This window comes from Pseudophryne corroboree, chromosome 1, assembly GCF_028390025.1.
Source record: "Pseudophryne corroboree isolate aPseCor3 chromosome 1, aPseCor3.hap2, whole genome shotgun sequence".
NCBI classification, from domain to species: Eukaryota; Metazoa; Chordata; class Amphibia; order Anura; family Myobatrachidae; genus Pseudophryne; species Pseudophryne corroboree.
This window is the reverse complement of record NC_086444.1, coordinates 1,076,898,515-1,076,925,874: the sequence shown is the minus strand read 5'-3', so window position 1 is coordinate 1,076,925,874 and position 27,360 is coordinate 1,076,898,515. Positions and strand designations below refer to the sequence as shown.

General features: G+C 48.6%; 1 protein-coding gene across 8 annotated transcripts in view; it reads right to left on the bottom strand.

Annotated features, from left to right (window-relative positions):
* ATP8A1 (ATPase phospholipid transporting 8A1) overlaps positions 1 to 27,360 on the bottom strand; it is a 613,161-nt gene that overhangs the window by 510,834 nt on the left and 74,967 nt on the right. For all 8 annotated transcript variants that reach the window (XM_063920998.1, XM_063921003.1, XM_063920996.1 and 5 more), the window contains one exon: positions 11,094 to 11,193. In XM_063920998.1, coding sequence (XP_063777068.1) covers positions 11,094 to 11,193 — 100 coding nt within the window. The remainder of the gene's footprint in view (positions 1 to 11,093; positions 11,194 to 27,360) is intronic.

Genomic DNA, 27,360 nt, shown 5'->3' with positions numbered 1-27,360 from the left:
ACTTCAGGAGCCTGCGAAGGGGAAACGTCTCGACATTCCAATCTGTACCCCTGGGATACTACTTGTAGGATCCAGGGGTCCTGTACGGTCTCAGCGCCATGCTGAGAACTTGTCAGAAGCGGTGGAACGCTTCTGTTCCTGGGAATGGGCTGCCTGCTGCAGTCTTCTTCCCTTTCCTCTATCCCTGGGCAGATATGATCTTATAGGGACGAAAGGACTGAGGCTGAAAAGACGGTGTCTTTTTCTGCAGAGATGTGACTTAGGGTAAAAACGGTGGATTTTCCAGCAGTTGCCGTGGCCACCAGGTCCGATGGACCGACCCCAAATAACTCCTCTTCCTTTATACGGCAATACACCTTTGTGCCGTTTGGAATCTGCATCACCTGACCACTGTCGTGTCCATAACATCTTCTGGCAGATATGGACATCGCATTTACTCTTGATGCCAGAGTGCAAATATCCCTCTGTGCATCTCGCATATATAGAAATGCATCCTTTAAATGCTCTATAGTCAATAAAATACTGTCCCTGTCAAGGGTATCAATATTTTTAGTCAGGGAATCCGACCAAGCCACCCCAGCTCTGCACATCCAGGCTGAGGCGATCGCTGGTCGCAGTATAACACCAGTATGTGTGTATATACTTTTTATGATATTTTCCAGCCTCCTGTCAGCTGGTCCTTGAGGACGGCCCTATCTATAGACGGTACCGCCACTTGTTTTGATAAGCGTGTGAGCGCCTTAGCCACCCTAAGGGGTGTTTCCCAACGCGCCCTAACTTCTGGCGGGAAAGGGTATACCGCCCCTAATTTTCTATCGGGGGGAACCCACGCATCATCACACACTTTATTTAATTTATCTGATTCAGGAAAAACTACGGTAGTTTTTTCACATCCCACATAATACCCTCTTTTGTGGTACTTGTAGTATCAGAAATATGTAACACCTCCTTCATTGCCTTTAACGTGTGGCCCTAATAAGGAATACGTTTGTTTATTCACCGTCGACACTGGATTCAGTGTCCCTGTCTGTGTCTGTGTCGACCGACTAAAGTAAACGGGCGTTTTAAAACCCCTGACGGTGTTTTTGAGACGTCTGGACCGGTACTAATTGTTTGTCGGCCGTCTCATGTCGTCAACCGACCTTGCAGCGTGTTGACATTATCACGTAATTCCCTAAATAAGCCATCCATTCCGGTGTCGACTCCCTAGAGAGTGACATCACCATTACAGGCAATTGCTCCGCCTCCTCACCAACATCGTCCTCATACATGTCGACACACACGTACCGACACACAGCACACACACAGGGAATGCTCTGATAGAGGACAGGACCCACTAGCCCTTTGGAGAGACAGAGGGAGAGTTTGCCAGCACACACCAAAAACGCTATAATTATATAGGGACAACCTTATATAAGTGTTTTCCCTTATAGCATCTTTATTATATATTTCTAACGCCAAATTAGTGCCCCCCCTCTCTGTTTTAACCCTGTTTCTGTAGTGCAGTGCAGGGGAGAGCCTGGGAGCCTTCCCTCCAGCCTTTCTGTGAGGGAAAATGGCGCTGTGTGCTGAGGAGATAGGCCCCGCCCCTTTTCGGCGGCCTCGTCTCCCGCTCTTAACGGATTCTGGCAGGGGTTAAATATCTCCATATAGCCTCCGGAGGCTATATGTGAGGTATTTTTAGCCAAAATAGGTTTTCATTTGCCTCCCAGGGCGCCCCCCTCCCAGCGCCCTGCACCCTCAGTGACTGCCGTGTGAAGTGTGCCGAGAGGAAAATGGCGCACAGCTGCAGTGCTGTGCGCTACCTTTAGAAGACTGAGGAGTCTTCTGCCGCCGATTCTGGACCTCTTCTTACTTCAGCATCTGCAAGGGGGCCGGCGGCAAGGCTCCGGTGACCATCCAGGCTGTACCTGTGATCGTCCCTCTGGAGCTGATGTCCAGTAGCCAAGAAGCCAATCCATCCTGCACGCAGCTGAGTTCACTTCTTCTCCCCTAAGTCCCTCGTTGCAGTGATCCTGTTGCCAGCAGGACTCACTGTAAAATAAAAAACCTAAGCTAAACTTTTCTAAGCAGCTCTTTAGGAGAGCCACCTAGATTGCACCCTTCTCGGCCGGGCACAAAAATCTAACTGAGGCTTGGAGGAGGGTCATAGGGGGAGGAGCCAGTACACACCACCTGATCGTAAAGCTTTACTTTTTGTGCCCTGTCTCCTGCGGAGCCGCTATTCCCCATGGTCCTTTCAGGAACCCCAGCATCCACTAGGACGATAGAGAAACTCTGTTATTACAACTATAATTCACCCGTACCAGTCAGGCTTTATGCCTGGCATGTCCACTTCCATTAACTTACGCCAACTGTATTCCCTCCAAGCCCCGTGTGAATTCCCTTCTGACTCGGTCATCGTCTCTTTAGACGCAGCCAAAGCTTTTGATAGTGTTGAATGGCCTTACCTTTAGAAGGTTATGTCTCTTATGGGCTTTGGTCCTAACTATATACAGTGGACCAGACTGCTTTATCACCAACCAAGTGCCAAGATCTCGGTGAATGGGTACATTTCCTCTTCCCTTTTCTTTGTCCTGTGGTACCAGGCAGGGAATTATTGGAATAAGCACCGGTTCTAGGTCCGATAAGATTGCCCTATATGCGAATGATTTATTATTGTATCTACAAGACTATGTTATGTTATATCTATGCCTTTGCTTTTACAAGTGATAGATGAATTTCGTAGATTCTCTGGCCTTCGTATAAATTGGACTAAGTCCTTTATTATGCCAGTAAATCTGCCTCCCTCCTACTACCCCCAAAATTTCCCTCCGTCTGTGCTGGACCGACCAGTTTAAGTATTTAGGGGTTCAAATTTCGAATGATCTGTCTGATTTTATTCACTTAAACGTTGATCCATTGATGCAACATACTATACGTAAATCTAAGTTATGGTGTAAACTTCCACTTACGGTGTCCGGCAGAGTCAATCTTGTTATTACCATCTAAAATTTTATATATCCTGTTACAGTCTCCAGTTTATATGTTGCCCTCTTTTTTCAGGAAACTAAATAGTGTTTTATCTTCTTTAATCTGGGCCGCTGGGCGTCCTAAGATTCAATTAAACACTCTTACCAGACTTGAGGACTGATGGCAGACTGGCGCTCCCTAATTTCCAATTTTACTACTATGCTGCCCACAACTGACACACATTAGGATATGGTTTCAGAACACTGACCAAGGGTCCCTGCATCTTGTATTTTTTAAAATAAGAATTTACTTACCGATAATTCTATTTCTCGTAGTCCGTAGTGGATGCTGGGAACTCCGTAAGGACCATGGGGAATAGCGGCTCCGCAGGAGACTGGGCACAAAAGTAAAGCTTTAGGACTACCTGGTGTGCACTGGCTCCTCCCCCTATGACCCTCCTCCAAGCCTCAGTTAGGATACTGTGCCCGGACGAGCGTACACAATAAGGAAGGATTTTGAATCCCGGGTAAGACTCATACCAGCCACACCAATCACACCGTATAACTTGTGATCTGAACCCAGTTAACAGTATGATAACAGAGGAGCCTCTAGAAAAGATGGCTCACTACAACAATAACCCGATTTAGTTAACAATAACTATGTACAAGTATTGCAGACAATCCGCACTTGGGATGGGCGCCCAGCATCCACTACGGACTACGAGAAATAGAATTATCGGCAAGTAAATTCTTATTTTCTCTGACGTCCTAGTGGATGCTGGGAACTCCATAAGGACCATGGGGATTATACCAAAGCTCCCAAACGGGCGGGAGAGTGCGGATGACTCTGCAGCACCGAATGAGAGAACTCCAGGTCCTCCTCAGCCAGGGTATCAAATTTGTAGAATTTAGCAAACGTGTTTGCCCCTGACCAAGTAGCTGCTCGGCAAAGTTGTAAAGCCGAGACCCCTCGGGCAGCCGCCCAAGATGAGCCCACTTTCCGTGTGGAATGGGCTTATACAGATTTTGGCTGTGACAGGCCTGCCACAGAATGTGCAAGCTGAATTGTACTACAAATCCAACGAGCAATAGTCTGCTTAGAAGCAGGAGCACCCAGCTTGTTGGGTGCATACAGGATAAACAGCGAGTCAGATTTTCTGACTCCAGCCGTCCTGGAAACATATATTTTCAGGGCCCTGACAACGTCTAGCAACTTGGAGTCCTCCAAGTCCCTAGTAGCCGTAGGCACCACAATAGGTTGGTTCAGGTGAAACGCTGAAACCACCTTAGGGAGAAACCGAGGACGAGTCCTCAATTCCGCCCTGTCCGTATGGAAAATCAGATAAGGGCTTTTACAGAATAAAGCCGCCAATTCTGACACGCGCCTGGCCCAGGCCAGGGCCAACATCTTTAAGTGGTTCAAACCAATGTGACTTTTAGAACCCAAAAACTACATTGAGATCCCAAGGTGCCACTGGAGGCACAAAAGGAGGCTGTATATGCAGTACCCCTTTTACAAACGTCTGCACTTCAGGGACTGAAGCTAGTTCTTTTTGGAAGAAAATTGACAGGGCCGAAATTTTAACCTTAATGGACCCCAATTTCAGGCCCATAGACACTCCTGTTTGCAGGAAATGTAGGAATCGACCCAGTTGAAATTCCTCCGTCGGGCCTTACTGGCCTCGCACCACGCAACATATTTTCGCCAAAAGTGGTGATAATGTTTTGCGGTTACATCCTTCCTGGCTTTGATCAGGATAGAGATGACTTCATCCGGAATGCCTTTTTCCTTCAGGATCCGGCGTTCAACCGCCATGCCGTCAAATGCAGCCGCGGTAAGTCTTGGAACAGACAGGGTCCTTGCTGGAGCAGGTCCCTTCTTAGAGGTAGAGGCCACGGATCCTCTGTGAGCCTTTCTTGAAGTTCCGGGTACCAAGTCCTTCTTGGCCAATCCGGAGCCACGAATATAGTGCTTACTCCTCTCCATCTTATAATTCTCAGTACCTTGGGTATGAGAGGCAGAGGAGGGAACACATACACTGACTGGTACACCCACGGTGTTACCAGAGCGTCTACAGCTATTGCCTGAGGGTCCCTTGACCTGGCGCAATACCTGACGAGTTTTTTGTTGAGGCGGGACGCCATCATGTCCACCTTTGGATTTTCCCAACGGTTTATAATCATGTGGAAGACTTCTGGGTGAAGTCCCCATTCTCCCGGGTGGAGGTCGTGTCTGCTGAGGAAGTCTGCTTCCCAGTTGTCCACTCCCGGAATGAATACTGCTGACAGTGCTATCACATGATTTTCCGCCCAGCGAAGAATCCTTGCAGCTTCTGCCATTGACTGCTTCTTGTGCCACCCTGTCTGTTTACGTGGGTGACTGCCGTGATGTTGTCCGACTGGATCAACCCGGCTGACCTTGAAGCAGAGGTCTTGCTAAGCTTAGAGCATTGTAAATGGCTCTTAGCACCAGGATATTTATGTGAAGTGATGTCTCCAGGCTTGACCATAAGCCCTGGAAATTTCTTCCCTGTGTGACTGCTCCCCAGCCTCGCAGGCTGGCATCCGTGGTCACCAGGACCCAGTCCTGAATGCCGAATCTGCGGCCCTCTAGAAGATGAGCACTCTGCAACCACCACAGGAGGGACACCCTTGTCCTTGGTGACCGGGTTATCCACTGATGCATCTGAAGATGCAACCCCGACCATTTGTCCAGCAGGTCCCACTGGAAAGTTCTTGCGTGGAATCTGCCGAATGGGCTTGCTTCGTAGGAAGCCACCATTTTTCCCAGAACCCTTGTGCATTGATGCACTGAGACTTGGCTCGGTTTTAGGAGGTTCCTGACTAGCTCGGATAACTCCCTGGCTTTCTCCTCCGGGAGAAACACCTTTTTCTGGACTGTGTCCAGAATCATCCCTAGGAACAGAAGACGAGTCGTCGGAACCAGCTGCGATTTTGGAATATTGAGAATCCAACCGTGCTGTCGCAACACTACCTGAGATAGTGCTACACCGACCTCCAACTGTTCCCTGGATCTTACCCTTATCAGGAGATCGTCCAAGTAAGGGATAACTAAAACTCCCTTCCTTCGAAGGAGTATCATCATTTCGGCCATTACCTTGGTAAAGACCCGGGGTGCCGTGGACCATCCAACGGCAGCGTCTGAAACTGATAGTGACAGTTCTGTACCACAAACCTGAGGTACCCTTGGTGAGAAGGGTAAATTGGGACATGAAGGTAAGCATCCTTGATGTCCAGAGACACCATGTAGTCCCCTTCTCTTGAATTTGAACCTCTGTATGTAAGTGTTCAAAGATTTTAGATTTAAAATTGGTCTCACCGAGCCGTCCGGCTTCGGTACCACAACAGTGTGGAATAATACCCCTTTTCCTGTTGCAGGAGGGGTACCTTGATTATCACCTGCTGGGAATACAGCTTGTGAATGGCTTCCAAAACTGCCTCCCTGTCTGCTTTTAAAGCCCCAGCGTCATGCTGAGGGCTTGGCAGAGGCGGGAGAGGGCTTCTGTTCCTGGGAACTGGCTGATTTCTGCAGCCTTTTTCCTCTCCCTCTGTCACGGGGCAGAAATGAGGAACCTTTTGCCCACTTGCCCTTATGGGAAACGAAAGGACTGTGCCTGATAATACGGCGTCTTCTTATGTTGAGAGGCGACCTGGGGTAAAAACGTGGATTTCCCAGCTGTTGCCGTGGCCACCAGGTCTGAAAGACCGACCCCAAATAACTCCTCCCCTTTATAAGGCAATACTTCCATATGCCATTTGGAATCCTCATCACCTGACCACTGTCGTGTCCATAACCCTCTTCTGGCAGAAATGGACAGCGCACTTACTCTTGATGCCAGTCGGCAAATATCCCGCTGTGCATCACACATATATAGAAATGCATCTTTTAAATGCTCTATAGGCAATAATATACTGTCCCTATCTAGGGTATCAATATTTTCAGTCAGGGAATCCGACCACGCCAACCCAGCACTGCACATCCAGGCTGAGGCGATTGCTGGTCGCAGTATAACACCAGTATGTTGTGTAAATACATTTTAGGATACCCTCCTGCTTTCTATCAGCAGGATCCTTAAGGGCGGCCATCTCAGGAGAGGGTAGAGCCCCTGTTTTGACAAGCGTGTGAGCGCTTTATCCACCCTAGGGGGTGTTTCCCAACGTACCCTAACCTCTGGCGGGAAAGGATATAATGTCAATAACTGTTTAGAAATTATCAGTTTTTTTATCGGGGGAAACCCACGCTTCATCACACACCTCATTTAATTTCTCAGATTCAGGAAAACTACAGGTAGTTTTTCCTCACCGAACATAATACCCCTATTGGTGGTACTCGTATTATCAGAAATGTGTAAAACATTTTTCATTGCCTCAATCATGTAACGTGTGGCCCTACTGGAAGTCATATTTGTCTCTTCACCGTCGACACTGGAGTCAGTATCCGTGTCGGCGTCTGTATTTGCCATCTGAGGTAACGGGCGCTTTAGAGCCCCTGACGGCCTATGAGACGTCTGGACAGGCACAAGCTGAGTAGCCGGCTGTCTCATGTCAATCACTGTCTTTTGTAAAGAGCTGACACTGTCATGTAATTCCTTCCAACAGTTCATCCACTCAGGTGTCGACCCCCTAGGGGGTGACATCCCTATTACAGGCAATTTGCTCCGCCTCCACATCATTTTCCTCCTCATACAGGTCGACACAAACGTACCGACACACAGCACACACACAGGGAATACTCTGATAGAGGACAGGACCCCACTAGCCCTTTGGGGAGACAGAGGGAGAGTTTGCCAGCACACACCAGAGCGCTATATATATACAGGGATAACCTTATATAAGTGTTTTTCCCCTTATAGCTGCTGTATTGTTTATACTGCGCCTAATTAGTGCCCCCCTCTCTTTTTTAACCCTTTCTGTAGTGTAGTGACTGCAGGGGAGAGCCAGGGAGCTTCCCTCCAACGGAGCTGAGAGGGAAAATGGCGCCAGAGTGCTGAGGAGATAGGCTCCGCCCCCTTCTCGGCGGCCTTTTCTCCCGTTTTTCAGTGTAATCTGGCAGGGGTTAAAATTCATCCATATAGCCCTAGGGGCTATATGTGATGTATTTTCGCCAGCCAAGGTGTTTTTATTGCTGCTCAGGGCGCCCCCCCCTAGCGCCCTGCACCCTCAGTGACCGAAGTGTGAAGTGTGCTGAGGAGCAATGGCGCACAGCTGCAGTGCTGTGCGCTACCTTGGTGAAGACAGGATGTCTTCTGCCGCCGATTTTCCGGACCTCTTCTTGCTTCTGGCTCTGTAAGGGGGCCGGCGGCGCGGCTCTGGGACCGGACTCCATGGCTGGGCCTGTGTTCGATCCCTCTGGAGCTAATGGTGTCCAGTAGCCTAAGAAGCCCAATCCACTCTGCACGCAGGTGAGTTCGCTTCTTCTCCCCTTAGTCCCTCGATGCAGTGAGCCTGTTGCCAGCAGGTCTCACTGAAAATAAAAAACCTAAAACTAAACTTTTCACTAAGCAGCTCAGGAGAGCCCCTAGTGTGCACCCTTCTCGTTCGGGCACAAAAATCTAACTGAGGCTTGGAGGAGGGTCATAGGGGGAGGAGCCAGTGCACACCAGGTAGTCCTAAAGCTTTACTTTTGTGCCCAGTCTCCTGCGGAGCCGCTATTCCCCGTGGACCTTACGGAGTTCCCAGCATCCACTAGGACGTCAGAGAAATGTTATTATCCTGGCCTTTCGCTCATGCAAGTTTTATTGAGTGGCACCATCTCACGGTTTTCTCCTCCCTTTATTTTTCAAGCTGCTAAAATCTGGCAAGCGTTACGGGTTTTGACTAAATTCGATGGCCTGGATCCGTACAGTCCCCTCTGGTATTCTCGCTGGCTCCCTGAACTGAGGTCTCTTGCTGGAGGTGAAGTGTGGACTCCCAGGTCTGTTGTGTCTCTGGCCCACTTATACTGTGATGGTACATTGAAATCATTCCAGCAATTGAAAGACCAGTTTGATTTGCCTAAGTCGTACTTTTATCGCTATATCCAACTCAGACATGCACTGCAGGCATAGTTCAGGGAGTCATCGCCTGTCCTCCTTCCATTCCCTTTTAAGACTCTTATTATCAATTTAGGTAATGGTAAGACAATCTCCCTTGCCTACCTATATCTTCTCTCCAATTTCACACTGACCCGCTCTCCTGCCTTCGTGGTAAGTGGGAGAGCGACTTGGGCCCAATAGATAATGAGGAATGGGAATTTGCTATGGAATGTCCACGCACCTTCACTAAATCCATAAAATTTCAGCAGATTCAGTTTTTTGTTTTTCACAGGGCCTATAGGACGCCAGCTCGGTTGGTACGGTTTGGGAGCCAGCACTCTGATTCCTGTCCTAAATGCGCTGTCACCCAAGGCACTTTCTGGCACCTTTTATGGGAGTGTTCAAATGTACAAGCTTTTTGGTCCCGGGTTAGGTCGATTTTGGAACATACAGGAATACCTCCGGATGTGCTCACACCATGGCTATGTGCTCTAGGGATGGTGGGTAATGACTCTTTGCCCAGATGGGAGAACCTATACGTCCATGTTTGTGCCCTGGCCAAAGTATGTATATCTAGACTATGGATGGCCCGTACTAGTCCTACACTCTCCTCCTTCACAGCGTTAGTAAATTACACCGTTTCTAAAGTCGCTATGTGTATATGCGCACTGATGCTAGCGCTAAATTTGAGAAAAATATGGTCTCCCTGGCTAGGTTCTGTCTATTCCCCCCTGCATTCTCTGAGTAATTATCTGATGCACCTTCTTTGCTTATTCTTTCCCCCTTCTTCACTTTTTCTTCTGCTACTGGTTTTTGTGGTATTAGACTGTAGTATGTTTTCCTATTGATTTCTGGATTACAGCTGCGCAAGATCTACCTTTATGTTTCTGCAAGTATTACTACTCCTACACTTTTTTTTTTCTCTTTAATTTGGTTTTGTTCTATTCACTGTATTTAGACAGTTGGTAGTTTTAGTCAGGGTATTTGCAAAAAGGAAAAAAATGCATTATGATTAATTCCATATATGTATACAGATGCTGTAATATGACTGTTTATTGCTTTGCTAGTTTGTATTTATTATACACAGAACTGCAGGTTCTTGCAGTGGGGAGCAAGTCCTTCTGGAACTGTAGCTATATTGTGATCTCAGTCCTGTTATCATGTACTTGTATTATTGCTATCTATATGTGACATTTTTACTCTGAATAAAAATGTATCCTATTAAAAAAAAAAAAAAAAAAAAAAGAAGGAAGAGAGGCCAGGAGAGAAGAGGTATATTTGGGAGTCATCTATGTAGAGGTAGTAGCAGAGGTCAAAGTAGTGTATGAGATCAGAAAGAATTGATGTGTATCGGAGGGCCCAGAACTGACACTTATAGACAGAGGAAGAGTAGGGGTGCAAGATTCAGATATAAAAGCACTGAAAGTGCAATCAGAGGTAGGAGATAAGCCAAGAGGACAGGTTCCGGATGATAATGCTGCACTGTCTAGACAGTCAATAGGTCGACACCATACAAAAGGTTGACATGTTCAAAAGGTCGACACACGTTTTTAGGGTTTTTCAACACGTTTTCCCAACATTTGCGAGTGGGCAGGATGGAAACGAGATTACAGAGATTACAGGATAGTTAGCGGACAGAAAGTGGGCTGTAGACACGTTCATAAAAGCATGGAAGCAGAGGGGAGTAGTGAAATGGGGCAGTGGTTGGAAAGAAGGAAGAGCCAAGATTATTATTATTTATTTATTTATTTTTGGGGGGAGGGGGGGAGAAGTAGAGAGGAGAGCAGGACTGAATGCAGAGGGAAAGACATTTGGAGAAAGGGAGTGGAGGAATTGGGAAGGAACAAGGGGGCAACAGGAGGGAAGGACTGTAGGGTGGCTAGGTGAGCGGAGGAGAGGGTAGATGATGTGATTTTGTGGTGTCCGGCTATAGTAGTATAGCAGAGTTAGTTTGCCAAATATTGCTATTCAGTAAAAACAGTGTATACAATATAAAGAGATGTTTCATGGAGCAGTCATTTGGCACAGAAATGCAATACACAATTGCTAATAAAGCAGGCAGTAAATCAGAGTGCATACAGAAGCTGGGTTAGCATTTGCAGCTCACCTGGAGCAGGGCAATGAACAGGAAAAACGAGTTGGCTGCTCTTCTGAACTGAGAGTAGAGAAATCTTGGCAGAAACGTGATGGCATTGTACTTTGCAGTGCTGGGAAACACACAATAACAGCAGGAGTCAGACACCAATGTAGATATATTATCTTCCCATTCATAATGGGCTCCATATGCAGTAACTTTATCAGTACATAATTCAGTTTCAGTTTTCATTTTGTGGTCAAGAAGTGGTTGTACGCAGCATAACAATTGTTCTTCCCCTTTTATTTTTAGTAAACTTAGGGGTATATGCAATTGTGGTCGAATTCCCGAAATTGTCGAATTTCGGGTCATTTTCGACCAAAAAAAAAAATTCCCCTATGCAATCCAGTGCTTTCCGACCAAAAAACGGACTTTCAAAATTCGACTTTTTGAAATTCGAATTTTTGCAAATTCGACTTTTCTGCAATGATACAAGTGCTGCAATTCGACCAAAGCATATTCAATTCAAGTTTTGAAATTCGACAGCAGTGCTTTTAGACAGCAAATTCGTCATTTTCAATCCGCCACACTTTGGAGGGTGAAAACAAATAAAAAAAATTTAAACATGTTTTTTTTGGTGTTTTTTTTTTTGGGAATAGCAGATCTATTTATATTAGAAGGGATTAGGTACTTTTTTTTCTTTTTTGGGAGGCACAAATATTATTTATATATTTTTTAAAATATTTTTTTTATTTTTATTTTTTTTTATGCTGGAAGGGTAAAATCATAAAAAAAAATGGCGTGGGGTCCCCCCTCCAAAGCATAACCAGCCTCGGGCTCATTGAGCTGGTCCTGGTTCTAAAAATGCGGGGGAAAAATTGACAGGGGATCCCCCGTATTTTTAAAACCAGCACCGGGCTCTGCGCCTGGTGCTGGTGCCAAAAATACGGGGGACAAAAAGAGTAGGGGTCCCCCGTATTTTTAACACCAGCATCGGGCTCCACTAGCTGGACAGATAATGCCACAGCCGGGGGTCACTTTTATGCCGTGCCCAGCGGCCGTGGCATTAAATATCCAACTAGTCACCCCTGGCCGGGGTACCCTGGGGGAGTGGGGACCCCTTCAATCAAGGGGTCCCCCCCCCAGCCACCCAAGGGCCAGGGGTGAAGCCCGAGGCTGTCCCCCCCCATCCAATGGGCTGCGGATGGGGGGGCTGATAGCCTTTGTGATAATAAAAAGATATTGTTTTTTCCAATAGTACTACAAGTCCCAGCAAGCCTCCCCCGCAAGCTGGTACTTGGAGAACCACAAGTACCAGCATGCGGGAGAAAAACGGGCCCGCTGGTACCTGTAGTACTACTGGGAAAAAAATACCCAAATAAAAACAGGACACACACACCGTCGACAGTAAAACTTTATTTCATACGTCGACACACACATACTTACCTATGTTCACACGCCGACATCGGTCCTCTTCTCCATGTAGAATCCACGGATACCTGTAAAGAAAAGTTCAAAATACTCACCTCAACCATGGTCCAGAGATAAATCCACGGACTTGGCAAAATAAGAAAACGCAAATACCCGCACCAAAAACGGACTGAAAGGGGTCCCATGCTGACACATGGGACACCTTTCCACGAATGAGACCTGTCAGTGACAGCTGTCACTGACAGGTCTCTAAGCCAATCAGGAAGCGCAACTTCGTTGCGCTCACCTGATTGGCTGAGCGCTGTCTGCACTGTGACAGCGCATCGCACAGCTCCCTCCATTATATTCAATGGTGGGAACTTAGCGGCTAGCGGTGAGGTCACCCGCCGGTCAGCGGCTGACCGGCGGGTGACCCCACCGCTACCCGCAAAGTTCCCACCATTGAAAGTAATGGAGCGGCTTTGCGATGCGCTGTCACAGTACAGACAGCGGACAGCCAATCAGGTGAGCGCCACGGAAGTAGCGCTTCCTGATTGGCTGAAGGGACGTCAGTGACAGGAGTCACGTGATGTCCCGGCATTCGGGAGAAAGGGGTCTTATGTGAAAACATTGGACCCCTTTCTAGTCCGGTATGGATCGGTGTTCGGTTTGTTTTTTTGCCAAGAACGTGGATTTACCTCTGGACGTGGATGTACCTCTGGACGCTGGAAGGTGAGTATAATTTTTTCACAGGTACCCTCGGATCGTCGGCGACCGTGGCAGTCGGCGTGTCAACATAGGTAAGTATGTGTGTGTCGGCAGTATGTAATAAAGTTGTACAAGTCACGGTGTCTGTGTCCTGTTTTTATTTGGGTATTTTTTTTCCAGTAGTACTACAGGTACCAGCTGGCCCGTTTTTCTCCCGCATGCTGGTACTTGTGGTTCTCCAAGTACCAGCTTGCGGGGGAGGCTTGCTGGGACTTGTAGTACTAATGGAAAAAACAATATCTTTTTATTATCACAAAGGCTATCAGCCCCCCCATCCGCAGCCCATTGGATGGGGGGGGGACAGCCTCGGGCTTCACCCCTGGCCCTTGGGTGGCTGGGGGGGGACCCCTTGATTGAAGGGGTCCCCACTCCCCCAGGGTACCCCGGCCAGGGGTGACTAGTTGGATATTTAATGCCACGGCCGCAGGGCACGGCATAAAAGTGACCCCCGGCTGTGGCATTATCTGTCCAGCTAGTGGAGCCCGATGCTGGTGTTAAAAATACGGGGGACCCCTACTCTTTTTGTCCCCCGTATTTTTGGCACCAGCATCAGGCGCAGAGCCCGGTGCTGGTTTTAAAAATACGGGGGATCCCTGGCCAATTTTTCCCCTGCATTTTTAGAACCAGGACCAGCTCAAAGAGCCCGAGGCTGGTTATGCTTTGGAGGGGGGACCCCACGCCATTTTTTTTCCGGGTGTTTCACGTTTTTTCCCGTTTTTTAAAATCGCGGCAAAATCCGCCAAATCGGCCGATTTTCGCCCGCGATTCTGGCGAATCCGTTTTTCATTGAATATGGTGAATCCCGGCAGGCACCTGCCGGGATTCACCTGGCGAATTTGGTCGAATTAAAAAACGGCGATAATTGCCGCGAATTCGACCGCAATTGCATATACCCCTTAGAGGTAAATGAACAAAACACAAGAAACTTTTTGGTGCAGTTTTATATAATAAAAGGTTAATTGCTGCTCCTCACCTCTATGGGGGAATTCAAGTGTTTTGTGTGGTAGCAGCCACTAGATGCCACCCAATGGAGCAATTTAATTGTTGCTCCTTTCAGGCACGCACAGCCGCCGATGCTGACATTACTCGTTATGTTGTTCCGTCATGTTGACGGGCTGGTAACTAGTACTAAAATAATGGAACCAGACTAAAATTGCCTTTTTGTTGCATCAAAATAAATACCTCATACTTATTTAGCCCACCATTGACAAAATGGTGGAAACGTGAATAGGATAAATTAACATAAGTGCATTTTTGTTTTAAAATAAAAACCTAGAATGGTAAGAACTGAAATCATACTTTTACAAGAACGATTATTAAAAAACTGTTTGATGTTGCACTTTAATGTGAAAATAACCTAATGTTGGAATGTTATAACTAATGTGTGTGCTCATCATTGTGCAATTTTATTACAGCACTAAGCTGTGTGTTTGTGTCTCAAAGGCACTTAGAGGTTACACGTACTAGAGGTTGAAGAAATATAAACTAAACAACACGGATGAGTAGTTCAAACAAGTGCAAACCATGAATTACACATGCTGTGGAAGGACTGTGGAGGGACTGCTGTGGAAGGACTATGGAGGGACTGCTGTGGAAGGACTGTGGAGGGACTGCTGTGGAAGGACTGTGGAGGGACTGCTGTGGAAGGACTGTGGAGGGACTGCTGTGCGTCCTGTGGAGGGACTGCTGTGCGTCCTGTGGGAGACCTGGACTACCAACTGCTTGGAACAAACCCAATTTAAATTTTTCGAATAGTTTAAACAAATATGTCACAACAAATGGTTGGTAATAGCCATGTGCATGTATGTAAAGGTTTAATCATCCCTCCAACCAGGGATGTCCATGACCCCAGCTGCTGCTGAACTAAAAACTCAAGTACGCTGTAGGAGCATCTCATTACGCTAGTTAAAATACATGGGGGCTATGGGGATAAGCGAGCTCTATGCATACGGTACCCTACCATAATTTTAGCATGCCCAAACAGTGAAAATGTGACAAAGCATGCAGGGATGTATAGTTCCACAGCAGCTGGTGTGCGGTAACTTGCCTCTCCCTGCTCAATATAACGAGTTTTACGGTAAGTACTTACCTTTGTTAAAACTCTTTCTGCGAGGTACACTGGGCTCCACAAGGAAAGACATAGGGGTGTGGAGTAGGATCTTGATCCGAGGCACCAACAGGCTGAAAAGTTTTGACTGTTCCCAGAATGCATAGAGCCGCCTCCTCTATAACCCCGCCTCCCTGCACAGGAGCTCAGTTTTTAGTTAACCAGCCCAATGCAGTAGCAGGAAAAGAGACGACAACGGTTAGTAGCCACATACACCACACTCTCACGACAGGAGAAGTGTCAGCGGCTAATGCCATAACAACCCAAAGAAGCTAAGTGCGTCAGGGTGGGCGCCTTGTGGAGCCCAGTGTACCTCGCAGAAAGAGTTTTAACAAAGGTAAGTTCTTACCATAAAACTCGTTTTCTGCTGCGAGGTACACTGGGCTCCACAAGGAAAGACATAGGGGTTGTCCTAAAGCAGTTCCTTATGGGAGGGGACACACTGTAGCAGGCACAAGAACCCGGCGTCCAAAGGAAGCATCATGGGAAGTGGCAGTATCGCAGGCATAGAACCTTATGAACGTGTTCACTGATGACCACGTAGCCGCCTTGCACAATTGTTCAAGGGTCGCACCACGGCGGGCCACCCAAGAAGGTCCAACAGACCGAGTAGAATGGGCCTTAATGTGATCAGGAGCAGAGAGACCAGCCCTCACATAAGCAATCACCATTCTAATCCATCTGGCCAAAGTCTGCTTGTGAGCAGGCCAGCCCCGTTTGTGAAATCCAAACAGCACAAAGAGAGAATAAGATTTCCTAATAGAAGCAGTTCTCTTCACATAGATACGGAGAGCCCGTACCACATCCAAAGACCGCTCTTTGGGAGACAGATCAGGAGAAACAAGTGCCAGAACCACAATCTCCTGGTTAAGGTGGAACGAAGAAACCACCTTAGGTAAATATCCGGGACGAGTCCTAAGAACCGCACAGTCACGGTGAAATATCAGATATGGGGAACTACAGGAAAGGGCACCCAAATCCGACACTCTTCTAGCTGAGGCAATAGCCAGCAGAAACACCACCTTAAGGGAAAGCCACTTAAGATCAGCTGAACCAAGAGGTTCAAACGGAGACTCTTGCAGCGCCTCAAAAACCACAGACAAGTACCAAGGAGCCACAGGCGGGACAAAGGGAGGTTGGATACGCAACACACCCTGAGTAAAGGTATGCACACCGGGTAAGGTCGCAATTTTTCTCTGAAACCACACCGACAAGGCAGATATTTGAACCTTGAGGGAGGCCAGACGCAGGCCTAAGTCCAGGCCCTGCTGAAGAAAAGCCAACAACTTGGCTATACTAAACTTGGAAGCGTCATAATCGTTAGATGCGCACCAAACAAAGTAAGAATGCCAGACCCTATAGTAAATCCGAGCCGAAGATGGTTTCCGGGCCCGCAACATAGTTTGAATGACCGCCTCAGAAAATCCTTTAGCCCTTAAGACGGAAGCTTCAAGAGCCACGCCGTCAAAGACAGCCGGGCTAGGTCCTGGTAGACACAGGGACCCTGAACGAGGAGGTCTGGGCGTAGTGGAAGTAGAATTGGACGCTCTGACGATAGGCCCTGCAGGTCTGAGAACCAGTGCCATCTGGGCCACGCCGGAGCTATGAGAAGCAGTTTTTCTTGCTTGAACTTCCGAATTACCCTGGGTAGGAGTGACACCGGAGGGAACACGTACGGCAGCCGAAACCTCCACGACACCGCCAGCGCATCCACGAATGCTGCTTGAGGATCCCTTGTCCTTGCTCCGAAGACCGGAACCTTGTGATTGTGTCGAGACGCCATCAGATCCACGTCTGGATGGCCCCACTTTTCCACTAGTAGTTGAAACACTTCTGGATGGAGGCCCCACTCGCCGGCATGTATGTCCTGACGACTGAGAAAGTCCACTTCCCAATTCAGGACTCCCGGAATGATTATTGACGATATGGCCAGTAGATGGCGTTCCGCCCAATGTAGAATCCGTGAGACTTCCTTCATTGCCAAGTGGCTTCGAGTGCCGCCTTGATGATTTATGTAAGCCACTGTGGTGGCGTTGTCCGACTGTACCTGAACAGAACGGTTCTGAATTAAATGCTGTGCTAGGTTCAACACATTGAAGACCGCCCGCAATTCCAGAATGTTGATCGAGGGGAGAGACTCCTCCTTGGTCCACAGACCCTGAAGGGAGTGTTGCTCCAGCACTGCACCCCAACCTCTTAGACTGGCATCTGTCGTCAACAGGACCCAGTTGGATATCCAGAATGGACGGCCCCTGCACAATTGTCGGTCCTGGAGCCACCATAGCGACAGACGGATCTCCGGAGTCAATGAGATCATGTGAGACCTGATCCGGTGAGGCAGGCCGTCCCACTTGCTAGAATCAGCTTCTGGAGGGGGCGAGAATGGAATTGAGCATACTCCACCATGTCGAATGCTGACACCATGAGGCCCAGCACCTGCATCGCCGAATGTATCGACACTCGCGGACGAGAAAGGAAGCAACAAATCCTGTCCTGAAGCTTCAGGACTTTCTCCTGAGACAAGAACAATCTCTGGTTGTGAGTGTCCAATAGCACTCCCAGGTGCACCATGCTCTGAGCAGGGACCAGGGAGGATTTCTTCCAGTTGATAAGCCACCCGTGGGCTTGTAGAAACTGGACAGTCATATCCAGATGACGTAGGAGAAGTTCTGGGGAATTTGCCAGGAAAAACAAGTCGTCCAGATACGGCAGTATCCTGACCCCTTGACGGCGGAGTACCACCGTCATTACCGCCATAACTTTGGTGAAGACTCGCGGAGCCGTAGTTAAACAAAAAGGTAACGCCCGAAACTGGTAATGGAGGTTGCCAATCGCAAACCTCAGGTATTGCTGATGTGACGCTGCTATAGGAATATGCAGGTAAGCATCCTGTATATCCAGAGAGACCATGTAATCCCCAGAACTATAGAGCTTAGAGTTTCCATACGGAACTTGGGAACCTTCACAAACCTGTTCAATGCCTTGAGGTTGAGAATGGGCCGGGAGGACCCATTCGGTTTCAGGACTAGAAACAGAGGAGAATAGTACCCCCGGCCCCTCTGCGCAAGAGGCACCTGTACTACGACTCCTGTATCCAGGAGGGTCTGTACCACCGAATGTAGAGTGTTTGCCTTTGTCTGGTCCAACGGGACGTCTGTCCGGCAAAATCGATGAGGGGGTCGGGTTTTGAAGGCTATGGCGTAAACTTCAGTGACGACTTCCCGTACCCAGGCATCTGAAGTGGTCTTCAACCATTCCTGGGTATACCCTAGAAGCCGGCCCCCCACCCTGGGATCCCCCAGAGGGAAGCCCGCCCCGTCATGCGGCAGGCTTATCTGTCTTGGAAGCTGGCTAACGGGCTGCCCAGGCTCTTTTGGACTTTGGCTTACCAGGTTTGGAAGTGCGGGCCTGCTTGTTGTACGCCTGACCTTTTGCTTTACCTGAAGGACAAAAGGGGCGAAAGGAAGTACCTTTAGCCTTCGACACAGAAGGAGCGGTACTTGGCAGACAGGCGGTTTTGGCCGTAGCCAAGTCAGCCACAATCTTATTTAAGTCCTCCCCAAACAGAATATCTCCCTTGAAAGGGGAGTACCTCCAGGGTTTTTCTTGAGTCCAGATCCACAGACCAGGATCTCAGCCACAAAATCCGGCGAGCCAGGACTGATGTCGTAGAGGCCTTGGCTGCTAGGATACTGGCATCAGAAGCCGCCTCTTTAATATAGCGAGAAGCTGTGACAATATATGACAAGCATTGTCTAGCATGGTCAGAAGAGATTTCAGCTTCTAACTCCAAGGCCCATGCTTCAATAGCCTCTGCAGCCCACGTTGCTGCAATAGTGGGCCTTTGTGCAGCACCCGTGAGGGTGTAAATCGCTTTTAGACAACCCTCCACACGTTTATCCGTAGGCTCTTTTAGAGACGTGACGGTAGTGACAGGTAGAGCTGAGGAAACCACCATCCTAGCCACATGTGAGTCTACTGGAGGAGGTGTTTCCCAATTTTTAGACAGCTCTGGTGCGAGGGGATAGCGAGCCAGCATCTTCTTTTGAGGCACAAACTTCTTACCCAGGTTTTCCCAGGGTTCCTGACGTATATCAACTAGGTGGTCAGAGTGAGGTAAAACTTGTTTAAAGACCTTCTGACGCTTGAACCTATCTGGTTTCTTAGGAGGGACGGATGCCTCGGGATCATCCGTAATCTGTAAAAATAAGAATTTACTTACCGATAATTCTATTTCTCGTAGTCCGTAGTGGATGCTGGGAACTCCGTAAGGACCATGGGGGATAGCGGCTCCGCAGGAGACTGGGCACAAAAGTAAAGCTTTAGGACTACCTGGTGTGCACTGGCTCCTCCCCCTATGACCCTCCTCCAAGCCTCAGTTAGGATACTGTGCCCGGACGAGCGTACACAATAAGGAAGGATTTTGAATCCCGGGTAAGACTCATACCAGCCACACCAATCACACTGTACAACCTGTGATCTGAACCCAGTTAACAGCATGATAACAGAGGAGCCTCTGAAAAGATGGCTCACAACAATAATAACCCGATTTTTGTAACAATAACTATGTACAAGTATTGCAGACAATCCGCACTTGGGATGGGCGCCCAGCATCCACTACGGACTACGAGAAATAGAATTATCGGTAAGTAAATTCTTATTTTCTCTGACGTCCTAGTGGATGCTGGGAACTCCGTAAGGACCATGGGGATTATACCAAAGCTCCCAAACGGGCGGGAGAGTGCGGATGACTCTGCAGCACCGAATGAGAGAACTCCAGGTCCTCCTTAGCCAGGGTATCAAATTTGTAGAATTTAGCAAACGTGTTTGCCCCTGACCAAGTAGCTGCTCGGCAAAGTTGTAAAGCCGAGACCCCTCGGGCAGCCGCCCAAGATGAGCCCACCTTCCTTTTGGAATGGGCATTTACAGATTTTGGCTGTGGCAGGCCTGCCACAGAATGTGCAAGCTGAATTGTACTACAAATCCAACGAGCAATAGTCTGCTTAGAAGCAGGAGCACCCAGCTTGTTGGGTGCATACAGGATAAACAGCGAGTCAGATTTTCTGACTCCAGCCGTCCTGGAAACATATATTTTCAGGGCCCTGACTACGTCCAGCAACTTGGAGTCCTCCAAGTCCCTAGTAGCCGCAGGTACCACAATAGGCTGGTTCAAGTGAAACGCTGAAACCACCTTAGGGAGAAATTGAGGACGAGTCCTCAATTCTGCCCTGTCCGTATGAAAAATTAGGTAAGGGCTTTTATAGGATAAAGCCGCCAATTCTGAGACACGCCTGGCTGAAGCCAGGGCCAACAGCATTACCACTTTCCATGTGAGATATTGTAAGTCTACAGTGGTGAGTGGTTCAAACCAATGTGATTTTAGGAACCCCAAAACTACATTGAGATCCCAAGGTGCCACTGGAGGCACAAAAGGAGGCTGTACATGCAGTACCCCCTTGACAAACGTCTGAACTTCAGGAACTGAAGCCAGTTCTTTCTGGAAGAAAATCGACAGGGCCGAAATTTGAACCTTAATGGACCCTAATTTTAGGCCCATAGACAGTCCTGTTTACAGGAAATGCAGGAAACGACCCAGTTGAAATTCCTCTGTAGGGGCCTTCCTGGCCTCGCACCACGCAACATATTTACGCCAAATACGGTGATAATGCTGTACGGTTACATCCTTCCTGGCTTTGATCAGGGTAGGGATGACTTCATCCGGAATGCCTTTTTCCTTCAGGATCCGGCGTTCAACCGCCATGCCGTCAAACGCAGCCGCGGTAAGTCTTGGAACAGACAGGGTCCCTGCTGGAGCAGGTCCCTTCTTAGAGGTAGAGGCCACGGGTCCTCTGTGAGCATCTCTTGAAGTTCCGGGTACCAAGTCCTTCTTGGCCAATCCGGAGCCACGAGTATAGTCCTTACTCCTCTCCTTCTTATGATTCTCAGTACCTTGGGTATGAGAGGCAGAGGAGGGAACACATACACTGACTGGTACACCTACGGTGTTACCAGAGCGTCCACAGCTATTGCCTGAGGGTCCCTTGACCTGGCGCAATACCTGTCTAGTTTTTTGATGAGGCGGGACGCCATCATGTCCACCTTTGGTTTTTCCCAACGGTTCACAATCATGTGGAAGACTTCTGGGTGAAGTCCCCACTCTCCCGGGTGGAGGTCGTGTCTGCTGAGGAAGTCTGCTTCCCAGTTGTCCACTCCCGGAATGAACACACTGCTGACAGTGCTATCACATGATTTTCCGCCCAGCGAAGAATCCTTGCAACTTCTGCCATTGCCCTCCTGCTTCTTGTGCCGCCCTGTCTGTTTACGTGGGCAACTGCCGTGATGTTGTCTGACTGGATCAGCACCGGCTGACCTTGAAGCAGAGGTCTTGCTAGGCTTAGAGCATTGTAGATGGCCCTTAGCTCCAGGATATTTATGTGAAGTGATGTCTCCAGGCTTGACCACAAGCCCTGGAAATTTCTTCCCTGTGTGACTGCTCCCCAGCCTCTCAGGCTGGCATCCGTGGTCACCAGGACCCAGTCCTGAATGCCGAATCTGCGGCCCTCTAGAAGATGAGCACTCTGCAACCACCACAGGAGAGACACCCTTGTCCTTGGTGACAAGATTATCCGCTGATGCATCTGAAGATGCGACCCGGACCATTTGTCTAGCAGATCCCACTGGAAGGTTCTTGCGTGGAATTGGGATTGCTTCGTAAGAAGCCACCATCTTTCCCAGGACCCTTGTGCATTGATGCACTGAGACTTGGCCTGGTTTTAGGAGATTTCTGACTAGTTCGGATAACTCCCTGGCTTTCTCCTCCGGGAGAAACACCTTTTTCTGGACTGTGTCCAGGATCATCCCTAGGAATAGAAGTCGTGTCGTCGGGATCAGCTGCGATTTTGGAATATTGAGAATCCAACCGTGCTGGCGCAGCACTATCTCAGATAGTGCTACCCCGACTTCCAACTGTTCCCTGGATCTTGCCCTTATCAGGAGATCGTCCAAGTAAGGGATAACTAAAACTCCCTTCCTTCGAAGGAGTATCATCATTTCGGCCATTACCTTGGTAAAGACCCGGGGTGCCGTGGACAATCCAAACGGCAGCATCTGAAACTGATAGTGACAGTTCTGTACCACAAACCTGAGGTACCCTTGGTGAGAAGGGTAAATTGGGACATGTAGGTAAGCATCTTTGATGTCCAGAGACACCATATAGTCCCCTTCTTCCAGGTTTGCAATCACTGCTCTGAGTGACTCCATCTTGAATTTGAACCTTTGTATGTAAGTGTTCAAGGATTTTAGGTTTAAAATTGGTCTCACCGAGCCGTCCGGCTTCGGTACCACAAATAGTGTGGAATAGTACCCCTTTCCCTGTTGTAGGAGGGGTACCTTGATTATCACCTGCTGGGAATACAGCTTGTGAATGGCTTCCAATACTGCCTCCCTGTCTGAGGGAGACGTCGGTAAAGCAGACTTTAGAAAACGGCGAGGGGGAAACGTCTCGAATTCCAATTTTTACCCCTGAGATACCACCTGAAGGATCCAGGGGTCCACTTGCGAGTGGGCCCACTGCGCACTGAACTTCTTGAGACGGGCCCCCACCGTGCCCGAGTCCGCTTGTAAAGCCCCAGCGTCATGCTGAGGACTTTGCGGAGGCGGGAGAGGGCTTTTGTTCCTGGGAACTGGCTGTTTGTTGCAGCCTTTTTCCTCTCCCTCTGCCACGGGGCAGAAATGAGGCGCCTTTTGTCCGCTTGCCCTTATGGGGCCGAAAGGACTGCGCCTGATAATACGGCGTCTTCTTAGGTTGAGAAGCTACCTGGGGTAAAAATGTGGATTTTCCAGCAGTTGCCGTGGCTACCAGGTCTGATAGACCTACCCCAAATAACTCCTCCCCCTTATAAGGCAATACTTCCATGTGCCTTTTAGAATCCGCATCACCTGACCACTGCCGCGTCCATAAACCTCTTCTTGCAGAAATGGACAGCGCGCTAACTCTTGATGCCAGTCGGCAAATATCCCTCTGTGCATCACGCATATATAGAAATGCATCCTTCAAATGCTCTATAGTCAGTAATATACTGTCCCTATCTAGGGTATCAATATTTTCAGTCAGGGAATCCGACCACGCCAGGCCCGCACTGCACATCCAGGCTGAGGCGATTGCTGGTCGCAGTATAACACCCGTGTGAGTGTATATACATTTTAGGATATTCTCCAGCTTTCTATCGGCAGGTTCCTTTAGGGCGGCCGTATCAGGAGAGGGTAGTGCTACCTGTTTAGCGTGTGAGCGCTTTATCCATGCTAGGGGGTGTTTCCCAACGTGCCCTATCCTCTGGCGGGAAAGGGTACGATGCCAATAACCTTTTAGGAATTATCAGTTTTTTATCAGGGGAAACCCACGCCTCATCACACACTTCATTTAATTCCTCGGATACAGGAAAAACTACAGGCAGTTTTTTCTCACCAAACATAATACCCTTTTTAATGGTACTTGTATTATCAGAGATATGCAATACATTTTTCATTGCTTCAATCATGTAACGTGTGGCCCTAGTGGAAGTCACGTTTGTCTCCTCATCATCGACACTGGAGTCAGTATCCGTGTCTGTGTCTGCCATTTGAGGTAACGGGCGTTTTAAAGCCCCTGATGGCGTTTGAGACCCCTGGACAGGCACAAGCTGAGTAGCCGGCTGTCTCATGTCGTCAACTGTCTGTCGTAAAGAGCTGACACGGTCACGTAATTCCTTCCATAAGCTCATCCACTCAGGTGTCGACTCCCTAGGGGGTGACAACTCTATAATAGGCAATTGCTCCGCCTCCATCTCATTTTCCTCCTCAAACATGTCGACACAATCGTACCGACACACCGCACACACACAGGGAATGCTCTGATAGAGGACAGGACCCCACTAGCCCTTTGGGGAGACAGAGGGAGAGTATGCCAGCACACACCAGAGCGCTATATATAGACAGGAATACCACTATAAAATGTGCTTTTCCCTTTATAGCTGCTGTTAGTATTAAAACTGCGCCAAATTAGTGCCCCCCTCTCTTTTTTACCCTTTTCTGTAGTGCAGGACTGCAGGGGAGAGTCAGGGAGACGTCCTTCCAGCGGAGCTGTGATGGAAAATGGCGCCCGTGTGCTGAGGAGATAGGCTCCGCCCCCTTCTCGGCGGCCTTTTCTCACGCTTTTTGGTGAGTTCTGGCAGGGGTTAAAATACATCCATATAGCCCTGGGGGTTATATGTGGTGTATTTATGCCAGCCAAGGTGTTTACATTGCTGCTCAGGGCGCCCCCCCCTAGCGCCCTGCACCCTCAGTGACCGAAGTGTGAAGTGTGCCTGAGTAACAATGGCGCACAGCTGCAGTGCTGTGTGCTACCTTGTTGAAGACTGATGTCTTCTGCCGCCGATTTTTCCGGACCTCTTCTTGTTTCTGGCTCTGTAAGGGGGCCGGCGGCGCGGCTCTGGGACCGAGCTCCGAGGCTGGGCCTGTGTTCGGTCCCTCTGGAGCTAATGGTGTCCAGTAGCCTAAGAAGCCCAAGCTGGCTGCAAGCAGGCAGGTTCGCTTCTTCTCCCCTTAGTCCCTCGATGCAGTGAGCCTGTTGCCAGCAGGTCTCACTGAAAATAAAAAACCTAAAACTAAACTTTCACTAAGAAGCTCAGGAGAGCCCCTAGTGTGCACCCTTCTCGGCCGGGCACAAAAATCTAACTGAGGCTTGGAGGAGGGTCATAGGCCAGTGCACACCAGTTAGTCCTAAAGCTTTACTTTTGTGCCCAGTCTCCTGCGGAGCCGCTATCCCCCATGGTCCTTACGGAGTTCCCAGCATCCACTAGGACGTCAGAGAAATTAACTTAATAACCTCCAAAAGATCAGGAACATCCACATGTGAACCACCCTCCCCATCAGCAGTATCTGAGTCAGAATCTGTGGGGTCAGTGTAAGTGCCATCTTCATCAGACGAGGTGTCAGTGACAGGAGTGGATTGTGAGGAGATAAGAGCTCGCTTAGAGGACCCCTTGGGCTTAGGCGAGCGAGGGTCAGACTTTTTAGTAGTCAGGGACTGGTTCAACTTCTTCAACTGAGCAGATAAATTGTCCGCCCACGTCGGATTAGCTGCAGGGACCACATACGGTTGAACCGGTATAGGGGGTCCCATAGGAGGTGTTAATTTATTAACTAGCGTATGCAGAAGCGTGGAAAAAGCAGCCCACAGTGGGTCATTATGGACCTCCGTTGCCACAGTTCCACTGGGGGGCAAGGAGCCCCCAGAACCAGAACCCACAGCTGCTATATTCTCGTCATATGGATCTGTGGCTGCAGCAACACTAGCAGTGTGTTCCGCCCCAGAACAGTTACCGTCAGAAGCAGACATGATATAACTTGCAGTATCAGGTAACACAGTACAATTGGCAGCAGCACAATACCTCTTACCCAAACCCCTGCGCAGTGTAGTCAGCACAAGCAGGGACACAGGAGAGATACGGTGACTAAAATCACAGAGAAAAATACTTATTAGAGTATATCTTGTGTATTTCCTATATTATTATAAGACCTAACGCACCAAGCCCCCTCAGGTTATAGAATATAAGGATAGCAAGTTGAGTGAGAGACACGAAATGGAAACCACTCCGCAAGCTAATGCACACACATAGTCACAGTTATACAAAGCAGAGGTTATTACCAACAATAATACTGCACTGGACCAGCTGATATAGCTATGTAGTCAATAGATATAACACTGCACAGTAAGAACTGGATGTATATCACAGGGTAATTGTACTAGAAAACCCTGACTAAATGCACTCTTTCTTAACTAGCACTGTCTAAAAAGGCAGGTAGAATACTTAAGTGTCATGTAAAGTCACAGCACTGACAACCAGGCGGCTTTACACAGGAGGATTTGCCCAAGCAGTCCCAGGAACAGTGTAGCTGAGAGAAATGGCGCCCAGACACTGACAGGGAGTGAGGAAAAGACAGATATGCAGCTCCAGGGCGGGAACATTTCCAGGTCTAAGCCTTATCCCCCTGCTGGCAAAACCACCAGGTACTGTGGGATACTATTAAAATGGCTTTAAGAGAAAACCTGACCTGCACCCTTGCCCTGGTGATCTAGTGGGATCGCCTGTACTGCCACAGTGTCCACCGCCAGCGCGCGCGGCCCGCCTCCCACTGACCGCGCCGGATCGCGATAAAGTACGGGTCCCGCAAGCGGAACCCACTCACCACCTCCCGAAGCGCGGCCACGCGATCCCGGAGAGCCCCCGTCATGTGTGCCTGACCATGGAAGAAAACCGGAGCCTCCTGCTGTAGTTACCCGGCAACCAGGGCTCAGGAGTGTACAGCGCCGCTGGGGAGAGATGGAGCCGCAGCAGTGAATGTCAAAAGACATATACACACTGCTGCTGCCCTTGAAGTCTTCACTTTTCTTCTAAAAAGCTCTTCTCAGGGCTGCCCAGAGCAGCCCCTCTGTTATGTGCCTACTATCTGCGGCACCAACTGCAAAACTGAGCAGTGCAGGGAGGCGGGGTTATAGAGGAGGCGTCGCTATGCATTCTGGGAACAGTCAAAGCTTTAAGCCTATTGGTGCCTCGGATCAAGATCCTACTCTACACCCCTATGTCTTTCCTTTTGGAGCCCAGTGTACCCCGCAGCAGAAATATATTTTTACTGTATGGAAAGAATACTATAACGTTTTATTAAACAGTAATTAGTAAAGGGAGGATGCATTTGATTTATTTAAAACTGTCCACTTTGTAATAGAACCATAAACAAGGCCTAACAGGACAGCATATGCTTCCCCTATACAAGCCCAAAAATAATCCAGATTAAATCGATTGGATCGTTATCAGACCTGTTGGTAATGAGCGTGACTATTCATCTATGCTAACATGCCCTGGGAAAAATGTAAGATCCAGCTGCCCTGCCCTGGCTCCAAATATTCTGCTCTAATTTGGCTACGTACATGTGTGTAAGAATGTAACAATGACCCTGACAATTGTCATTTAGGCCAAA